The 20,334-nt window shown below is 42.7% G+C and overlaps 1 protein-coding gene across 1 annotated transcript in view; it reads left to right on the top strand.

The window, feature by feature from the left end:
- Positions 1–20,334, top strand: part of DENND2B (DENN domain containing 2B) — a 69,620-nt gene that overhangs the window by 28,959 nt on the left and 20,327 nt on the right. Inside the window, 4 exon segments of the mRNA XM_080345526.1 lie at positions 702–771; positions 9,059–9,136; positions 12,923–13,063; positions 15,995–16,143. Coding sequence (XP_080201652.1) covers positions 702–771; positions 9,059–9,136; positions 12,923–13,063; positions 15,995–16,143 — 438 coding nt within the window.

The raw sequence follows: 20,334 nt of genomic DNA, 5'->3' as shown, positions 1-20,334 counted from the left end.
TAATGAGCCCATGTTTGTGAAACGAGATATTCTTTCCATATGCAGATAAAATTATATAAACCCTGGCATTTCAACACAAAGAAAAAGTGGTCTATATAGTGCCATTTAAAAATTGCAAAGGAGTCAGGAATGTTTCCCAGTCCAGGCACAGATTCACAGACCCATCCCTTTACCTGTGCTCTAGTTATAGCCTTAAACTGTTGTTTTACTTCTCTGTCACAGATGGTCCTTATCCTGGACAAGGATATAAAATGGGCTGGATTTTGGTAATCTCTGTTGTTTCTCGGTTAGAAAATGATTACTCTTAGATATTCTCTAAGGTTGTCCCTTTAAGAAAACGCACAGTCCAAAGATGGGATCTAACCAAAAGGTAATGGAGATACAGCATTTGAATACTGCCCTCAAAATCTGATTTCTGTGTTCCTTTTGCAGTAGAAAGGGACTGCCGTGTCACTGAAATTCAGCACCCATCTCTTCTTATAAGAACATAGCTAGGTTGTCCACAACCGTGCAGATATTTTTGCTCTACAGCTGATAGAATTTGACCACAGAGTGTGTACAGGTGCTGGGCAGAGGGAGAGAAGACTCTCCAGTGGGTAAAATCTCTCACTGGATACAGCAGTATCCCTTTCAAAATTATCTATCTCATAGCTATGCTGTAGTTCTGATTGTAAGATTTGGGCAATTTTATTTTCTTCTAGTGAGACCTTCTCTTTCATGCTGACTGGGGAAGATGGGAGCCGGCGGTTTGGTTATTGCAGGAGGCTGTTGGTAAGTATATCACGTTCACCTCAAAATGCAAAATCCTTTCAGACAATATCTCAAGACTATAGTCTGAACTTTGAGTGTGCCTCTTGGGGTTTTAAAAGAAAACAGAGTTATTCACTCTGAAATTTGGAAATGTAAGGAGCTCAAGTAAAATAAGAAGTATATAATAATAATAAATAAGAAGTCTCAGTCAAATAGATGCCAAGTCTGGTAGGAAATTCATGAGAATGTGGGAAGTTTATTGTGTGAGCACTTTTACAATTCTTTACATTATGTGCTTTCAAGCAGAATCAGAGATACTATAATACTGCAAACAAAGGCAAATGTGGTATTTCTAAACATTTGTGAGTAGCATTTATCTCTCAGACAGCTGCTTACATCTCCAAAGTACTCTGCCAGCACTGCCCCATCAGTCTGCAGCAGGTCTGTGATGGTGATGAATCAGCCCTCATGACCAGGGCTGGTCAGCTGGTGGTGCGGGGTCCTGACTCAGCCTGCCAAATAGCTTTGTCTCATCACCTGGAAAGTCACTGGTTACCTAATAAATTGAGAGCTTGGTGGCCTGAGTGTGTGCAGGGAAACTGCACAAAGGCTTGCAAAGTGTATTAAGGCAGGCGAAGCACAGTGCAAACCAGGATCTTGCTGTCCGTCCTGCAGGCCTGACTGGATGGCAGCAAAGCCTAGAGCAGTTGGTTGTTCCTGCATGAGCCTCTCAGCTACGTTTGGCGCTGGTTGTGGGTGCCCAGGTGGGGAGCCATGGCTGTTCACATGGTGGTTACCTACACTTGGCTGGAGAGCTTATGTGGCCATTGGGTGCTGCAGGAGACTTTTACTACTCTCGTGGCAAAATGAATGCCTGCAGCATCATTGCAAACTTGTAAATAGGTACCCTCTATTTAAGAGAAAGGGACAAAGGCACTTTCCTTTCCCTCTCTGGCATGATTTCCCATCTTCCCAAGCAGTGAGCACCTGCCTGCAGTAGCTTTCAGTGGCCTCCAGTAGCCAGAGCAACTCGCTGTTATTAGAACAGCACTCTCCATCCTGCTGCCTGTACCTGACCCTGCTCTTTGTCTATGGCAAGGCTCCTTGTCGTGCAGACAGCAGATGCTCTGTCTGGGAGGTATTGCTGTGTGGGGTTCCTCTATTTGTAAGAAGTTTTGTTTAAACTAACATAACAGAAAACTTGTTTATCAATTCTGTGGGTGGTATTCGCCACAGGTAGCATCACAGAGACTCGCTTACACTGTGTAACACTGTACTCAAGTGTGGGTCACAACAAGGTTTATATGTGGAAAGGAAATGCCAATGGAGGCTTGTGTTGCAGCAAATCTAGGGCTGATCAGGGGGTTATTCAGAGATAAACGAGTGGAGCACCTAGAAGGTATCGTCACTGCTGTAAATAAGCATAACAAGAGGCAGGGCAGCAATACAATTCAATTACTTTTTATGTGTTCTAAGTCAAAGGATAATAAGGTATGTTTGGAAAAAAATAACAAAACCTCAGAAAATGTTGGCTAGAAATAAATTTTGGAATGTTTTCACTCTACCAGGTAAAGGTGGTGTAAGACTTTTGTATTTCTGGGAATGTTAGCAAGTTTGGAATCATGCATAGAGCTTACATTTGTGAAATGCAAATAAGTTGACCCTGGACCAGGCTGAGACTGAAATAATCAGCCACAATAAAAGAGATGTATAGACAAGATAGTTGAGTTAGTCAATGACAGTTTAATGTATGCTTTTTTTTACTAACTTAAAGCTCAGTAAAATCCACCCTACATTAAAGGCAACATAAAAATAGAGCACTGACTTTCAGTTGGTACAGAAGATGGGTTTGCATAGTAAGAAATACCAGGAATAGAATTAAATCAGTACTGCACACTTTTGTATAAATGGTGTTTTGAGACAGTCTGGGTATTGCTTTTACCCTCCATCGGCCATGGCAAAAATCTATCAACTGGATAGCAAAAAATAATTTAAGAAGGGGAAAAATAAGTGCTGTCTTGCTAAATCTATGTGATAATTGTGAAGTCAGTTATGAAGCTGATCTGCTGCTGCCCTGGGAGATCACTTAATTCAGGATGTTTCCTCTGGTTCCAAAAGCTGACATGCAGAAGCTGACATCTCATCTAGCTGGTACAGCCTATCCAGCAGAGGAAAGCAAGAGTGATACCAATGTACTTCACCAGCTTGTCCCCTTCTGGGGCAAATCCTACTGTGCCTTCTGAAAGCAAAACTGGCACTGTCTGGGGCTTAGTGAAAAAAGAGGATTTTGGAAGCTGCAGAGAAATATTTCAGCATTTCTCTGTCTGGGGAAATGGCAAAACTAGCAGAGATCTGCTGCTATTTGGATCCTGTGACTTCTTTCTGTCCTGCTATGAGAAATGGTAGGATTGGGGTTGTTCCCTGAAGTGCCTCCTCCATAGGGTTCAGCTGCGCTCACAAAGTGTAACAATATTTCGTCCCCTGCAAATGTCGGTGCATGAGTGGAACAGCCTCACTGCTGTATACCTCTGTGTGGTATTTATTCTATTTACAGACACATGCATACTTTCTTATTTTATACATGCAAATACAGAGCCTGTACAGACAACAAGGAGCAGGTAAATTCTGCAGGCACTGTTTATATGCCAGAGGCTTGGGCTCTGAAGCAGACTTTTGTATTTGGGTATACAGTTTCCTGAGCAGTTTCTGAAAACTTAAGTTAGGGTGGTTCTGATGTCCAGAAGTGCACAGCATCTCCTCTGATTAGTCCCATTCCTGACCAACAGGTTCTGTCAAATGCAATAACCATAATTTGGGAACTACATGCAATTTCTGGCAAACATTACCTAAGAGAAAGGTGGGGCCATACTGTGTAATATAGAACCATAAGAAAGCCCGAAAATCATTATAAACTGCTCAGCCTCAAGACAAGCCAACTGCTGTGAGGCTAATTCCTTAGAAAATATTCCCCAGCTGTCCTGGCGAGGGATGCTCTTCTAACACCCAGCAAGAGGTGTCCCACACCTTCTGGAGCATTTGCCGGTCCTCAGCAGCAGCTCCGTGGCTGGACAGGCCAACCAGCCGGATCCTGCGAGAACGGTGAGGAGGACTATCTGTGTCTTCTGCAGAGGCTGGTGTTACCATTCCTTTGTTTATCAAACAATTACTTTTTGCCAGCCTTGTTCTCCTTTGGCATGTTTTGATACAAACAAACTGCTCCATTTTTTTTTTCTGCCTTCAGATTCTTCCAGACCCAGTTTTTTGGGGAGTGTGTGCTAAAACTCTGCCAAAACTAACTCAGGAGATAGAGTGACAATTACGTCCTGTTTGTACTAAAAATCCTGTACAGTATCCCCTTTAAATGTCTTTATATTGTTTTGTTTCATTTTGGAACAGGATTAGAATGGAATGTAACCTATTGTACCACAGCAAACAATCTCCACTTGCATAGATAGCACAAAGTTTTCCAGCTTGATACCTCCAAGGCAATTGTGTAACAGCTTTCCTAGTGACTTGACATGAGAAGTATGCATCTTCATATAAAAGGAAATGGGCTGATACATGGTAGAGATTTTGACTCTCACTACTATGCCATTTTACTGCAATAAGACATTTTTTCTTTAATAATCAGATTAATTTAACTTTCTTTTCCATGCTAATTAATCCATCAGCTTGCTAGGCTCCTTTCCAGAGCTGTTCTTGGGCTGTGGCTCTGCCATACACACATGTTGGCAGAAGAGATGATTTGAACAGTCCCTCCTGATGGTTCAGTCTCACCTGGCTGGTCACGGCCACCTCAAGTGGACATTCCAATGGCCCCGGTGCTGTGGTGCAGCAACCTGCATGGGGGCAGAAGGGAGAGCAGGAGCACAGGAACAGCAGGAGAACATGGTGGGGAAGGAACAGGGTTGAAGCTGTTGTAACATGAATCTGTCTGCACCTTGCAAGATGCAGATTTTTAATTTGGTTCGGTGTACAATTTCATTTTACTAATTGCCTTGGTTTAATATGTTAAAAAACTGCTTTCAAGAGGGCGTGACCAAAGTCTTAGCTCTTCTCTGTCAGTGCAACCCCATAGGCTTGTGCCCAGTAAGAGTATAGCGGATATACAAGGATCACAATGGTGAAATCAGGGACCTTCTCAGCAGATTTTTGATGGCTGCAAGACCCACCGGTACTGGAAAATCTGCAAAGCTTTCCTTATTGGGAGTCCATGAACAGTCTTTGGAGCCCAGAATAAGGGTGTAGACAGCCAGAGGGACACCAGGACTGCATCCTTTGGGAGAAGCTTGGATCCCGTGCAGCTCCTCAGCAGCCTGGGCTGTCAGTGGCCTTATGGCTGGGATCCACAGCTGTGCCAGCCGCCGTGCCCAGAGACAGTCATGTCATATAAGCTGCTGTTTTATGGGATCTACACAAGCATCTTGGCTTTTTTTTTGCCGTGGGAGTTGCTGTGGTTGCTGAGAGGTGCTAGTTCTAGCTGCTGGGGCAATACTGGAGTATAAGATACTGCAACCTCAAAACAATGTTCTGCAGTTTGTTGCCACAGCTGGCAGCTGGTCCATGGGAACAGTAGGAGGAACACATTTATATCATATAAGGCAGACATCTGAGAAGGCACAGTTCTCAGAGCAGAAAGCCTGATGATGACTTTGTACTTGCAGAAATAAGATGAAAACTTGCAGGATCTATTTCAACCTATCCTACCTCTCGCTTCCGTCTCACATAAAATATGTTCTTCCAGCACTTTTCCCAGGTAAGATGAGTCAGAGGAGGAGCAGATGCCTGAACATGAAGTGTGTATCTTAAAACATGAAAAACAGTCGTTAGGTGGGACTAGTTCATCCTACATTTGCCGGGGCAGGAGAGAGGAGCTCATTACACTGTGAAAGCAACTCTTGTGGGCTGCAGACTAATGTTTATGAAACTGAAACCAGCTCACTGGAAAAGCTTTTCATCTTTGAGATGGCAGGTGGGACTATGGTGCCTGTTCCTCTCTCTTGCTGTTTGGCAGTCTGTTTTTGCTGCCTTTCCTCTCCACAGTATATCTTCAGGTTGATGGGAGAAGCTGGGAGATGAAGGGCAGGAGGAAAGATGTTGTGTTTGGTCCCCACTGCTTTGGTTCCTCTGATGTCAACAAGCTGGGACAAGCATTCCCCAGTTATTTCTGGGGCTGTGAAGCCAGCAGCTTCCCTTACACCCCACAGCCTCCCCCAGTATCTTAAAAAACCCAAACCACTGAGTTTTGTGTCTGAATGGCTGGTGAGGACACACACTACAGGGACGGCCTGCCTTGCTTTGAAAGCAGGTGTTGCAGTGTGAGAGAGACTCGCACTGCTGTGCCAGGATGGGAGGAGATCTCTGAAGGATGAACATGGGCAGGGAGGTACGTTTTGAAAGAGAAAAATGGCAGGCTTATTTTTTGGAGCAAAAGCCTCCTGTTTGTCCTGCCAAAGCAGGTTTTGAAGTGGGCTTTAGTCAGTAAACTTCAGATTAAACTCACTATAAAAAAGACTGTCTTGAGCCACTTGCCGACCAGCCCTGATGCAGATCTCCGCTTCTCCACCCCGTAGCCAAGTTCTTGTCAGTTTATATTCATCCTCTTGGGAAACTGTCTTGTTATCAACAAAACTCCTTGGCGTTTTCATTTGTGATACTGAACTAAGGCTGAAAATATCCTGGGATCCATGAAAACAAAACAAAACCAAAACATCATCCTCTCCATCACTTTTCTTCCAGGAGGAGTGCAGTGCACCAAGGCAGTCACTCAGATGCCTCTCAGCTGTGCTACTGTACCATACAGCTTCCCTGAACTGGACCTATTCATTGTGTGGAGGAGTGGGCCTTGGAGGACACAACTCCAAGGCTTTGTAGTCACCTTGTCTGCAACTTGGAAGCATGTTATTCTGGGAAGAGAGGAGGTTAAACCAGTACTGTTGGCGAGACCCAGTGCCCAAGGTCTCCCCTAGTGAGGAGAGAGAAGTCCAGGCAGAGAAGGGAGGAGAGTCAGGTCCTATATGATGTTTTTCTGGGAAAGAAGCAAACTAAAGCACAATGGGCAGGTGTTTTAGATCCATCTTTGAGATATAAACTAATGGCTGAGAGGACAGGTTATGTGAAGAGTTGCCAGTGTCAGAAATTTGAGAAGTCCTGCCCTTCAGTGTGGCTCTGCCTGAGGCTTTTTCTTCTTGCCTCTTACAGATGATTTGTGTGCATCTGGGAGGCTGTGCTTTTTGCAAGAAAAAGTCTCTGAAATAACAGAAAAGGATGTACTATGTGATGAGTGTGAGGAGGGAAGAATCCCAGCTCTCAGAGACATGTAGCCTTTAAGACATTTGAAAGCAATGATATTTCATAAAGGAGAATCTTTGAGTAAGTGCTGAACAGTTATTGTTTCTGGTCTTATAGATGACCCAGGAATGTGATGTTTTTACTGGCACTTGGTGAGACAGCTCTTGGTTGGGAGCTCTCCAAGGCTCCTGGCATAGCTTCGGCATTCCTGCAGATTTGACACAATGATTTTAACCAAAATCCCACATGCTTGATATAATCACTCAGTGCCTTTAGAAAGGGTTTTATACCTAATATGGACAAAAAAGGGCTCTGCTTTTTCAGAGATGTGACGTGTAGTGAGCAGGTTTGGATCCAGAAATAGACTCATCTGTGTTCACTTAGCTTTGGTATTTTTTTGTGATCTTTATTATAACAGGCAGGCACCTGCTGTCTGTCCAAGTCTAGATTGCAATATTCAGATTTTAAAAAGCACAGTTACCCCTCAGTTTCTCTTGATTGATATCTGTGTGGCATGTAAATGTCAAACACACAGTGGGGAATCTAATCACTATATCAGCAGAGTCTAATTGTGAGACAAAGATAAAAATCTACTGGCCTTCCATGTGGATACAGAGGAGATGATCAACCACTTTGGCTAAATGTACAAATGGGCAGAAGCTGATGGAAACAGTGACTGAGCTCCTTTATCACACAGTCATTATTAATGGAGACAATTCTGTCACTGCTGCGTATCGATAATATCCAGCTGCATGAAGAGGCTAAGTGACGCTGATTCTTTCACAGCCACTTTTCACTCCATGCTGCACAATCACAGCTGACTCCATGAGATGCAGAGATGTTGTAGGCAGCCTTGCTTGTTGTCTCAGACCCCATTTGCAGCTTTTTGCTGCTGGGGTGCTGGGCCTTGCTGTGGACCTGCAGCCTTTCTGTGCCCTGATGGTTGTAGCTCCTGGATGAGGCAGCACCGGGACCCCCCTGCATTATATCTTGAGACTCTGTGTGAATCCATCTGAAGTCAGCAAACTGCCTTGTTAAAATAACAGCCCCTGGGAAGTACGTGCCTGCTGATCTGGTGAAAATTGGTTGCAACCACACAAAGCTGGAATGCTGCATTGCAGCTTATTAAAAATACAGTGGGAAGCTGCTATGCGTGGATGTCACTGCCATCTGTGCTCATTGTACACATGGAGGACACAGGCAGATCAGCTTTCTGCTCTGAGGACCTTGCCAGTGAGGATGGTTTTTCTAAAGTGCTCAACATTGGCCTAATTCTGATTGTTTTCCTGTATATAAGCTAAATCCAGCAAGTGGTTATACCCTTCTTTCACAGGGCTGCCCTGCAGTGCTACAGGTGGGGTTGTAGAGTCCAGTATGCTGGATGTCAGTCAGGCCAAGTCAAACAGTTTACTTTTCTAGGAAATGTCTTCAGTAGGATGGTTATAGAGGATGGTATTTATAGGGGTTTTTTGGGGAGGGTGAAAGGGGTGTGCATCATTGATTCATACTTGACACGGTTTAAGTTGTTTAAGAAGTCAATGTTTCTCATGCATTAATCTGAGGAAGTTAATGATTTAGCTCATGCAGTTTGCTTTTGTTTAGGTCTATAAGCTTGCTTTCTGTGAGATGAGCTGTCTTTGAACATCCTGGAGTGAGTGGGGAGCTAAAGCCGTCACAACCTCCCTTAGCATTGCAGTTCTCATCTCCCAGCACGTGGCCCTGCTCCTCGTGCCGCAGCCAGAGCAGAGGACACTGACAGCTCAGGTGTGAGCTGCAGTTGTAGTTAAATGTGCTTTTATGGCTGCAGGCTGGAGTGACATTGGAATACAGCTCCAACACACTGTGATTTCCAAGTGGATAAGCACCATTTATGCTTTTTCACGAGTGGCTCTTTGGATGGAGAAATGGATGGTGAAAGATGTCACATGATGGCCCTGTGATCAGAAAGAGAAGTGTATTTATTTCCTTATGACTCCAAATTAATATGTCACCTCAATCTTCTTTTTACTGTTATTAGCCAAGTGGAAAAGGCCCACGCCTACCTGAAGTTTATTGTGTCATCAGCCGGCTGGGGTGCTTTGATTTATTTTCCAAGGTAAGATGACTTTTTTGTCAATATTGCTTTTTAATTTGATTGTTTACTAAGACACATCCACAGTGATGAACCAGACAAGAAGAATTTCTTCCTTTGATGGGAGATAACTGTATTTTACAGTTGCTGTTTTGAACATTCTACCCCTATTATTTGGTCCACCAAAGAATGTCTTATTACTTCTGTGACTTAGGCAGAACTTGATTCAAAAAACATCTGGGTGTCTGTATGATCTGGCTGACTGAAGTTTTTTCCATTGTTTTCTAAAGCCATTCTGTGCTGAGCTGTAATTCTTGGCATCCACAGTTTGAATGATGGGCCAGTGCCACTTTTACTCCAATATCCTGTGGAACGATGAGGTTAAGAAGAAAGATTATTTGATATAAGAGTTATGCATGCTTAACTCTATTGACATGTTTTTTTATCTTAGGAGGCTAGGAAAGCATGGATAATCTTTTAATTGGCCTCCGCATTAATGAATCCAAAGTTGCATCATATGCTGGTGTGGTTTACCTAGGTAATACATTTCTTGACGCAAGAGTTTCGAGACAACAAGGAGGGCGTTGCAGCTAAACTGAGGGGCTGAATAGCCATAGAAACAGTTAACTGCCAGTCAGCTCTAGAGCCACTAGCATTATTCTTCTGTAAGACAAAAGGTTATTGAAATTAACTATTAAAAACCTTTGTGATTGATTAACATTTGAAATATCTCTCTAGCTGCCAGTTTAGGGCCTCCTGGTCCTCTGAGAGCATGTTCTGCAAAATCCAGGGAGCACCTCAGAATATCATATAGGATTTGCTGGTGATTTGTGGACAACAATATGTTTAATGTCAAATGTCTTCCTTTCACTTTTCCAATTTCTATACAGTGTTCATAGAAATGTCATTTAACTTGCCAACAATTTCCACTTCAGGCATGGGAAATCTCATAGAACTTACACAGATTTTTCTTGTTAATTGATATGGGAATAAAGTTGAAAAGAACTGTAAATCACTGAATTTAATAAAAATCATAGCATTTCTATTGTACATATGATCTAATAACCATACAGAATGTTATCTTCAAAGCAGGTTTCAAACTTTTCTCGATAAAACTTTGTTTAACACAAATCTTGTGTGAAGAAAAACAATTGACTTGCAGTAGCTAATTGCAATTCTGTGACGTCTTTCATAAAGCTTGAAATCAAGGATTTATCACAGTGTCTCTTAGACATAATATGTATCTAAACACAGATATCTGTGAGTGAAACGGATTGCGTTGTTCTGGGAGGATAACACAGCTCACCAGACTCGTGGTAGGGACAGATGTCCTGAGGCTTTTTGTTTGCTTTTCTGTTTTTATCAAATTTCGATAATGCACTAATTTTCAAAGGAAAACATTTCAGAGAGGGATTAAAAAAGAAAAAAAAAAAAAAAGAGAAACTAAGCATCCTCATTACAAGCAAGTATCACAGCAGCTGAGCTATAAATGTGCAGCAGACAAGGAAGGTCACATCAAAATTGCAAATAGTCTGCTTCCCCAGTTCAATCTGTAACTTGAAAAAAAGTGCCAGATCATCCAGCCAAAGTGAACCGGAGGCTGATGGGTGAGTGCAACTTCACTGGCTTCAGCAGGGGCTGTGCCCAGCCATGGTGGCAGGCAGGCCCTGGCCACCCAGGCCTCCTGCTCCTGCTCTTGCAGGAAGGAAAGATCTCACCCAATTGCATATTGAGCCCTTGCATATCGAGGCTGTAACACACTTGGGCTCTTCTTTCAATTCAAAGGGCTCCTACAGAGGCTGGGCCATAAAAAAACCCCATTGCAATGGAGTATGGCCACCACGGTGTTGTCCTACAATGGGCTGCTCACCTCCTGACAGCACCGGTGCCAAAAACCTCTTGGTTCTGAAGATGGATGTGGTGTGGATGGAGACAGAGGTTCTTGAAAAGTGAGACAGATTCTTTTTCCAGTTTAGTAAGAAGAACCTGGGCTGTCCTAATTGATAATCCAGTGAAAGAGAGGAGAACGATCATGATGGTGCACTTTGCAGAATTAGTCAAAAAAAGGAACAGTTGTCTTTATAGAAAAATGGGAGTGAAGAAAGACTACAAGATATTAAACCTTGAATATTATTTATCAGAAAAGCAAAAGGAGTCTTCTGTTTTAAAATGTTTATCATTCTGTTTCTCACAGCCTGCATTATTTTCATCTTCCTCAAAGTCTTAGATGTGCACTGTTGTAATACCTACTGCTCAGACAGATTTGAGAACCATGGATGTAATTTCTTCCAGCCAGTTCATTTGGTCATAATTTCAACAGATTGTTTTGACTGTTTTCTCTCCTGAGATCTCTCTATTCAACTTTTATTCAGTTTAAATGCTCCTTTTTATTTGTGTTGTGAAGCTTGGTGGGACATGGCCCCCAACTCCAGCAACATGAAGCATCAACCAGTGACTGCAGAAAAGGAGCTGGATGTTGGGTATGTTACCACATGTACTGGCAGTGTGCAGGAGCACTAAAGGACCCGGGACATAGCCTGGGTTCACTGCTACTTCCCATTTGGGCAGCTGGTTTTGTTTGGTGAGAATAGTTATTGTGCTACAAATGACATCAAGAATGAAATTAATATCTTCATTTACGGTTATCTGCCACTTCCACGGACCGGAATGCAAGCTATATACATAAGATGGGTTCTGCTTTAGTTAGGTCTTTATTGTGTTGCAAGGACAAAGGGGAAACTATGCACCAGTGAATGTGTCTGCTGGCATTGGTGTCACTAGCAATCGTTGTAAGTCACTAGCTTGTGTTTAAGCGTCTTTTAATATTCCGTTTCGGTGAAAAGCATTTCCAAGAGAAACAAGGGAAAATGCCTGGCTCAGACCCACTAACTCTTGTATGGCCTTTTGCTCTTGAGTAGTGGTTGAAAGATCACCATTTCAGGTCAAGCCACTAACTGCTTTGAAGATTGCTTTCTCGTCTTCTTTAGGTTTATCATCTATATGGTCTGTCTAATGTGGGAAAACTTAGCTGTGATCTAATTTATGTTGGCCCGTGTGACCAAAGAGAGAAGAAAATAATAGTACTCTCCGTCTATAAGAAGTTCCATCTGCTTATTTCAAAAGTGTGTTGCCTGCTCTGTGTCATGTCAAACAGAAAATGACCTTAATGCAAGCACTCAGTGTAAACAGCTGGGCACGCTGCACACGGCTGCTCCTGGCGGCTCCAGCTCGGCTCAGACTCAACGTGGCTGCTGCCACCGCAGCCCGGACTCCTCCGGGAGCCCTTTCCTGGTGCAGTTCTGCTGCTATCATGGTGGGCAGGGTCGCTTTTCTTGCTGGTCTGGCTTTTTCCTGCCCTCTCAGTTGAAACAGAAGAGATGCCCGAGGAGAAGAACGTGCTTCTCCTTAATACAAATCTCAAGATGTGATGCTGACCTGGCCTGTGGTCATTGGATTTGTCTTGATCTTTCTCTCTTTCAACTCACCCTGTTGTTCAGGCAAAATCCCAATGATATAGATCCTTTTCGCCATACTGAGTCTTCTTTCTCCTTTCCAGATTTGTTATTTTTTCCTTGTCTCTGTGTTAACCACGTTCACAAACAGGCTCCATTTTGTACCTGGAAAACCTATCATTTTCAGAGTATGATCGAATCCCATGTCTTTACCAGTAGTGAAGAAATGCATGGCAGAGGAGAATAAAACTTAGATCTGCCTTGTGTTTAGGCACATGTGGGTCAAAAGGATGCTTCAAAAGTGTATGTGGTGCTGACATGTTTTGTCTCTTTCTCTCGTGTCTTACTAATGGATCAGATCCTGGATGAGGTTGAAAGGAGAAGGGGAATATCTGCTGCCTTGGTTTATCCATTTATGAGAAGCCTGATGGAATCTCCTTTTCCTGCACCTGGAAAGACAATCAAAGTCAAAACCTTTCTGCCTGGAGCTGGAAATGAGGTAAAAAGCAACCGTAAACATTAAAAGTCAAAGTCTCCCCTCCTCACCAGTCCAGTATCAAACAGCAGAAGAAAACCAGGAGGAGACGTGAGGATACTGCAAGGCATGGGAGGTGGAACGCCCTCAAAATGAACAGTGCGGGAGCTGCACCAGGGTTGATTTGCTGATACTGGTTCCCATTGATGATTATAAACTAATTTATTGTTATGTATTTGTTATTTTAATGTTATTAATATGTTGCATTTAAGAAAAAACCACAAACACCACAAATGTCCTAGTGTGCCTGGCCTAGTGAGTTAACAGAATGACAGTGTTGCTGGGCTCTATCACAGTGATAATGAGCAAGCATGAGTTTCTCATGCTCACTGTGCTTGAACTGGTCAGCAGCTGATTTTTTTTGCAAACTTCATTACTGCTGGTCTTGGCCTTAGTAGGAAGAGTGACCAGCAGCACTTAGATGTCTCTTTTTGGCAATAGATACTCTTTAACTGGCCCTTAAAGAAATAGTCTATATTTGGAAAAGCATGTCATATAGTTTGTGTGTGTGTGCACGTACATTTAATACTTTTATTACTTTTATTACTGACTCTAGTAACTAGAAGCCCTTACTGGAAAATGGCAATATTGGTGCCTTACTTAAAAAGCCTTTTGTAATTTGAGGCTTGCTTGCCATTTGCTGTGTCAAATTCTGCTCTTTGCATGTTCTTATGTAAGTATATAGTAGCTCCACTCAGATAGGCAAGCGTATAAAGGAAATACATTACTGCAGATAGGAATAGAATTTGGCCCAGTTAGTGAAAGCAGGAAAAAAATCCCCTCTAGGGTTATTTTGCACTCCTGAGGGTTAGTTTTACAGTGCTATTACTATTTTAACATTGAATCATATTTTCTCCAAGTGTAATGCCTCTGACTTTGACAGAGTGGGCCTGTAATGTCACTTGGTATGAAATGTGAAGGGTTCCTTGTATAAGTGACTTGCAGGGCATGCTTAAGTCACAAGCATTCTCTTGTGGAGAAGCAAAGGAAAACTAAAAGGCTGGATTGGCATAACAGTCGTACGATCTGATAATGCTTTTTTGATGTGAATATATCTGGGAACCATGGATCTGCAACTTCTCTGTCCTCTGTTCAAGCTTCTGAACTCTTCCAGAGAAAAACACTGAGATAATTCCAAACAAACAAACCACTCTCTTCTGGCTGAGCTTTGCTCTCTGTTTTGCTAGTACAAACTCGTTATTTAAATGGAATGCACTGGCTTAATTAGGAACAGAATCTTGTCCTTCCATTGTGGCTCCTCTGGCCTAAACAAAGATGATGATTAATTGGGAAGCAGACAGTATATTTCTTTGTGATGGGCAGACTGAAGCAGAAGGCTTTGCCAGGCAACAGAAAACATCCATGGCATTTGCAAAAGCTGCTGTAACTTGCATTGCATCCTACCCCGCAGCAAGATTTTACCATTGAAAGTCTTGCAGTAAAACCAGCTCCTCGTGATTTGGCACATAAACATGATTTGAGCTTGTGATCCCAATGCAAAGGAGTGGAATTGGGCATCTTTGCTGAATGTGAGGAAGGGGCAGGCAGCATTTCTCAGTGCGTCATCACTCCACAATTTGATTCTTACCGCTGTCTGAGGCAACAGCTGAGTGATGGGTATGTAATACTCTGGCACCATAATGCTTCTGACTTTAAAAAAGTACATCTGTGCACAAATACTGTTCTAACAGTGACTTTCTTTTTACAGTCCTGTGTTACCAATCACAATACTGCAAGTAAACTGGTATGAACTGGTTTTATTTCCAGTATCCTGTGGTCTTGCTGCTGATCATATCCTTAAAACAGTGTGTTTGTGAGGAATTTTGTAAGGGCTACTCAAGTTTAAACCCAATACAGTATGCTCATGGAATGTGGTGTCATGTGCATGAAAACATAAAAGTCGTCTAAAGCAATAAAGTGATGGTGATTTTTTGGACATATGGATAGAAGGAGGTGTATATGTGTTCCTGTTAATATGTCTTCAGAGATTTCAACACAGCTTCAAGTTGGCCAACCTTCCCCTTTCCCTTCTGTTTCCTCAAATTCCTCAGTAGTTCATCATTTGCTGCTTTGCACTTCACATTTTTCTTCCTCTGTTACTCTCTTCTTCATGTGTTTTTTCCCTCTTCTTTTTTCTGTCCTCTGCCTTCAAGTTCCACATCTGAGCATGTCAATTGCAGAGTAAGAGGAAGATATAATAAAGGAATCAAGCAAAAGGCATTTGAGAAAAGGAAGGAGAGGGCCTGAGGTCATGGATGAAGTATGAAAATTAGACTTAAAAGGGATGTCACAAGTCACCATCTAAGACCTTTTCCTGTCTCCCCAGTTAAGTATATATATGTACATATCTTTATGACAAAAAAAAGGTTTTAAATATTATGTAGTGAACTATGTGTCCTAGAAGAGTGAAAATGAAATAAATTTGGTTTAAATTTTGCCTGGCCTCTAAGTTCAGTCCCTGACTCCTATCTAGAAGTGGATTTGAATTGCTAGCCAAGTTTAAACCAAATTTCACTTATTGATATGGCTGTTTTAATCCTATAAACTTCTAGTTCCAGTGTTTCCAGTTTGTTACTTGCTTCATTCTCTTGACTCGGCCAAGCTTTCCATCTCTGACAGGGTGTTTAGAAGGCAGAATTATTCTTCCCTTGGAAATGCCGGCAGATTTAATGTGCAGACCTGTATTCTGGGAAGAAGAATGACTTGATAGTTAATGGTGTAATACACCATTTCTCTGGAGTGCTGTGCCTCCAGCCTCGGTTTGTAAAAGAGGATGGGGGTTGTTCTCTGTGTCACCTCACCAGGAGAGCACGGAGCGGTGCTGGAGGGCCTGGGCACCCTGGTGCTGTCAGCCCTGGCCGGCGATGCTGACTGGTGTTTGTTGGATGTGTTCAGGTCATTGAGCTGCGGCGGCCGATGGACTCACGCCTGGAACACGTGGACTTTGAATGCCTTTTCAAGTGCCTCAGTGTCCGTCAGATCATCAGGATCTTTGCTTCTCTCCTGCTGGAGCGGCGTGTGATTTTTGTAGCAGATAAGCTCAGGTAAGTGCCAAAGGGAGCTGAACCACATGTTGTTCAGGTCAGTACTATCTCCAGATACAAAAAGGTTTATGAAATGTCCAGAATGGTTGTCAGATGTGAGGACCCGCGCACTGTAGGATTTGAATACTTTTTATATCAATGGAAGTTATTTGCATCAGGTGGGGCACACATTCTCTAGTGGTCACTTGCTACAAGCCACTTGTTCTGTCTTCCTCGTCCATGAAATGGCAATACCAATACTTACCCATTTCACAGTCAGCATTATGTTTGCACAGGGTTTTGAAGCAATATAGTCCTAGTGATATTTCATTTCAGGTTTTGGAAGGGAAAATTTATAAACTGTAGCAGGCAGAGATCACGTCTGAGGTGCTTCACCCTGTGGCCGTGCAGTGCAGCCAGTGGGGCGCTGAGACTTCACCTGTTTTGCTCCATGCAGTACAAAGAATTTGTAATGGCACTGAGTTCCAAATCCTGCAGTACCAAACCCATCCAGTGGGAGTGCTAAGAATGCTATTCCTGTCCATCCCAACCCTTTAGGATATTTTTCCTGCTACTGACATGACCTAAAGCCATTTCCTTCCCACAGCTCCATCTTGGGCTCCTTGCTGCATCCTTTCAACATATAGGTGCAACAGGTCACAACTCCACATGGCCTTTACCAAGGAAATGGGAGCCCTGTTCCCCTGCCACACAGCAAAGAATCATCCCTTTTTTATAACAAATGCTTATGTAATCCATATAGAAAAGTATGGACATTGTAAAGAAGATGTTCTTTGCTGTGGCATAATAAACAATAAGAGATGGCAAATAAAAATAAAGACCACAATTCATTAGACTGAGGAACATCCAGTGTCTTTTAAAAGGACACCAAAGACTGTATGGGTGGTTAAAAACACAGATGGATCTACCCAAACAAACTCTGTTAAACACTTTATCAGCCCTGACCTTCTCTGAATGACCGCCAGGAATAATAGCTGCACTTAGTGGCCGCCAGTGTATATAATAGCAAAAATACTTTACATAGTAAAAGCTTTACAACCTTTAGGGGACAATTTCTTAAAGCTGCAGACCCTTCTCAGGTTATAAAGTTACTTCCTTAACAGTCTTTTTTGTTGTCTAGAACAACAGGAATATTTTATTTCATCCCTTCCCTTGTCAGTAACCCTTAGTTTGAAGGATCATTCGGGGTGACTTAGTTTCACTAAACTCCTGCTCAGAATTGCTTAGCTAGTCCAGGGTGTCTGCAGTACTTCAGTAGATATTTGAGTCATCCCACGAATATTGGGGCAAATGGCTTTTGAAGATACTGCTGGGTGTTTCTTCAGACTCTTTTTCTACAGTATGCTTAATCACATCGTTCTGCCTGTTTCTATTTTAATGTTCATTGAGCAGAATTAGTGGCACACACCAATCTGCCTGTAACTCGGAATGACACAGGTCTGTGTTCCTTCAAATGGCACACTGGTTTGAGTGGAAAGTCACAGAAATGGTACAGAGAAAATGAGGGCTGTGCTGTGCTGCCGCCAGCTGTTGCTCCGCTTTGCAGTTCCCAGTCGTTACTTTGTAATGTTGTCCTGATTTGGTGAAGTACCTGGAGCCCTGACACAGGGCTGCGGGATGGTTTGCTGCAGGAGACATCCTCAGCCGTGAGGGCTGGGACAGAAAGTAGCTGCTCCTGGAGCATTTTTCTGGGACAGCTGGCCTAGCCAATGTCATGTAATGCTTCTGGGTACTGTTCAGAGAAAAGAAGCAACAACTAAACCTACTTTGACAGGCATAAGGCAGCTTGGTTTGGAAAAGAGTCATGCTACTGATGCTGAGGGTTTGTGGTAACCTAGTACTTCATCAGACAATCAGGGTTTTATACACATTGCAAACCTGACTGGAAGCTAACAGCTCAGGCTTGCCCTGTCTCTTGATAGCTGCCCCGTCCTACAGGTCCCAGAGCAGAGGATAAGAGAGTCCTGCTCACCAACAAAACACTGCTGTTCTCCCTTTTGGCACACAGATATAGAGCACCAGGACCAACAGGAACCTGAAATGACAAAGATCTATTTTGGCAAACACATATCTAAACATCGAGCTCTTCTGCAAAAACTGTTCTCTGGTGAACTGTTGTTTCTGTTTTGAGAGAAAGAAATCAGGTTAGGGGCCATCAGCAGTTCCTATGAGACAGGACAGGATTCAGGTGGATCTAAGAGGCTTATGCAGTTTTGTGGTTGCTCCTGTAAGAAGAGGCAGAACCTTTCATACAAAACGGTTTATATTCATTTACTTCATTATATCCACATATACCCTTTATTATACACATACACTTTGTTTTGTTTGAAAAGGATATGACAAAATCTGATGTGGTAGATAAGGCCCTGGATTAAGATGCTCGAATCCTGAGCTCTTCTTCTGAACCCTGTGACCTGCTGTGTGACACATGCAGGAAACGTAACTCCAGTTTCTTATCTTTTGTCTGGTCTGTCTGGGATCCTAAATGCTCCAGGATGGAGACTGCTTCTTGCTCTGTGTGCATATGCAGCTCTGCTTGATGGAGTGTGGCCCCTCTTGGTGTGGGGATCTAGGAGGTACTGTAAAATAGAAGCTAATAATGAGTCCTTTGACAAAGGCCCAGAGAAAGTGACAGTGGATTTAAATTCAATACTTACTGAGGTTTTCATGGTTTAAATGGGGATGAAGTCTAAAATGAAACACTCTGGCTTTGAGCTAATAACTGTCTGTCTTGGAACCTTTGCCTTGTCTGACATGAATTTTGTTTATGGGCATCACGGCTGAAACTGAAGCGGTTTACTGGTAATGTGGAAAAAAAAGAAGTGAAATATCTTAGGGGTCCGGTCTGTGGGCCCAAAGAACGAGAGCAGGAAATTAAAAAGATTTTACAAGGGTTTGATTTCTGTGTGTACCCAAAAAATAGCTTAGAAAGAAATGGTGTTGAGGTTTAGGCTTCAAACAATGAGATTCAATGGGCTTTTGTGGCTGCCTGTTTAACAGGTCTCCAAGCAATAAATGATTTCACACATTATACAAGTTTAGGAAAGTCATGCTAGTGAAGTGAGATTCATTCAATAAATTTTATTTATGGTTCTTATAGTGCCCAGAATGTGCAAATTTGTAGTCCTTGATCTTTGCACAGAAGGGGCTGCCATTTTTTAACACAGAAAGTGATGCTACCAGCAAGGAGGAAACAACAGTAAAGTTTTGAATGACAGGACTGCCAGGTTGCCTAGGTTAGTTATATGCAGTTAGGTTTGGGATTTTTTTTCCCCAGTAAGTTGCATATATATTTTTTTCTACTTGAAACTGGGTGAATAAATCCCTGTGGCTATTTGCTCACTTTCAAAAATGTATTTGAATCTACCAGTGACCTTTCAGTATTTTGATTTCTATACACAGTCAAGAAGACAACAGATAAATAAAGATAACAGTAGAGAAACTTGGAAGAAGAATAATAACAACAACTCATAAAGAAGTAACTTAAAGCTCCCATTTCTTAAACATCTGCTGAAAGCACAACTGAGATGGTATGTTTCATCCAAGCTCAATCCCCCTCCCAGCTGGGAGCCCCTATTTGTGTTTCCAATGTTCTGCCTGTTCACCCCAAGTCTGAAACAATCCCACAGCTCTGCCGGCTGCAAAGGGGGAGCTGCTCCAGCACAGTCTAAAAGGTCAGGGCAGCAGATGTGACATCGACAGGTCCTGGGGCTCATGGAAAATCGGCGTTGCTGGAGGCACAAAGGTAGCAACAGAAAATAAACAGAAAGTAAACAGGGGAAAAAATATTTCTCTGCTTGTTTTAGTTCTGTGATGGGGAAACAAATTTGTGGACGTGTTTGCTGCAGAGGTGATGTATCCATGCTTGTGAGAGCAGTCTCTTTGCCTTTTCCCCTGAATGTCTGGAGAGGGGGAAAGGGAGGCCTTGGGCATCTTGATCTCCCCTTGTTATAACCCATTTTTTATAAGTAAAAACCACTCTTGCTGTAATCCACTATATTGTGAAGGACTCTGAGAATATTTTGCTTACATTTCTCATGTGGGTCCAGTCCAATGCCAGCCAGAGTCAGTGGGAGTGTTTGGGTGAGGCTTGTCTTTTGCTATGGATATAAATCCAAGAATATTCCTTTCAATGGCATTTCTGAAGCTTTAGGGGCTATGAAAGGCTTCTATAGAGTCCTTGCTCTTGTA

Source organism: Nesoenas mayeri, assembly GCF_963082525.1.
Source record: "Nesoenas mayeri genome assembly, chromosome: 5".
In the NCBI taxonomy this organism is placed as follows: Eukaryota; Metazoa; Chordata; class Aves; order Columbiformes; family Columbidae; genus Nesoenas; species Nesoenas mayeri.
Note: the sequence above shows the minus strand (reverse complement) of the source record. Positions and strands in the feature narration are given on the sequence as shown.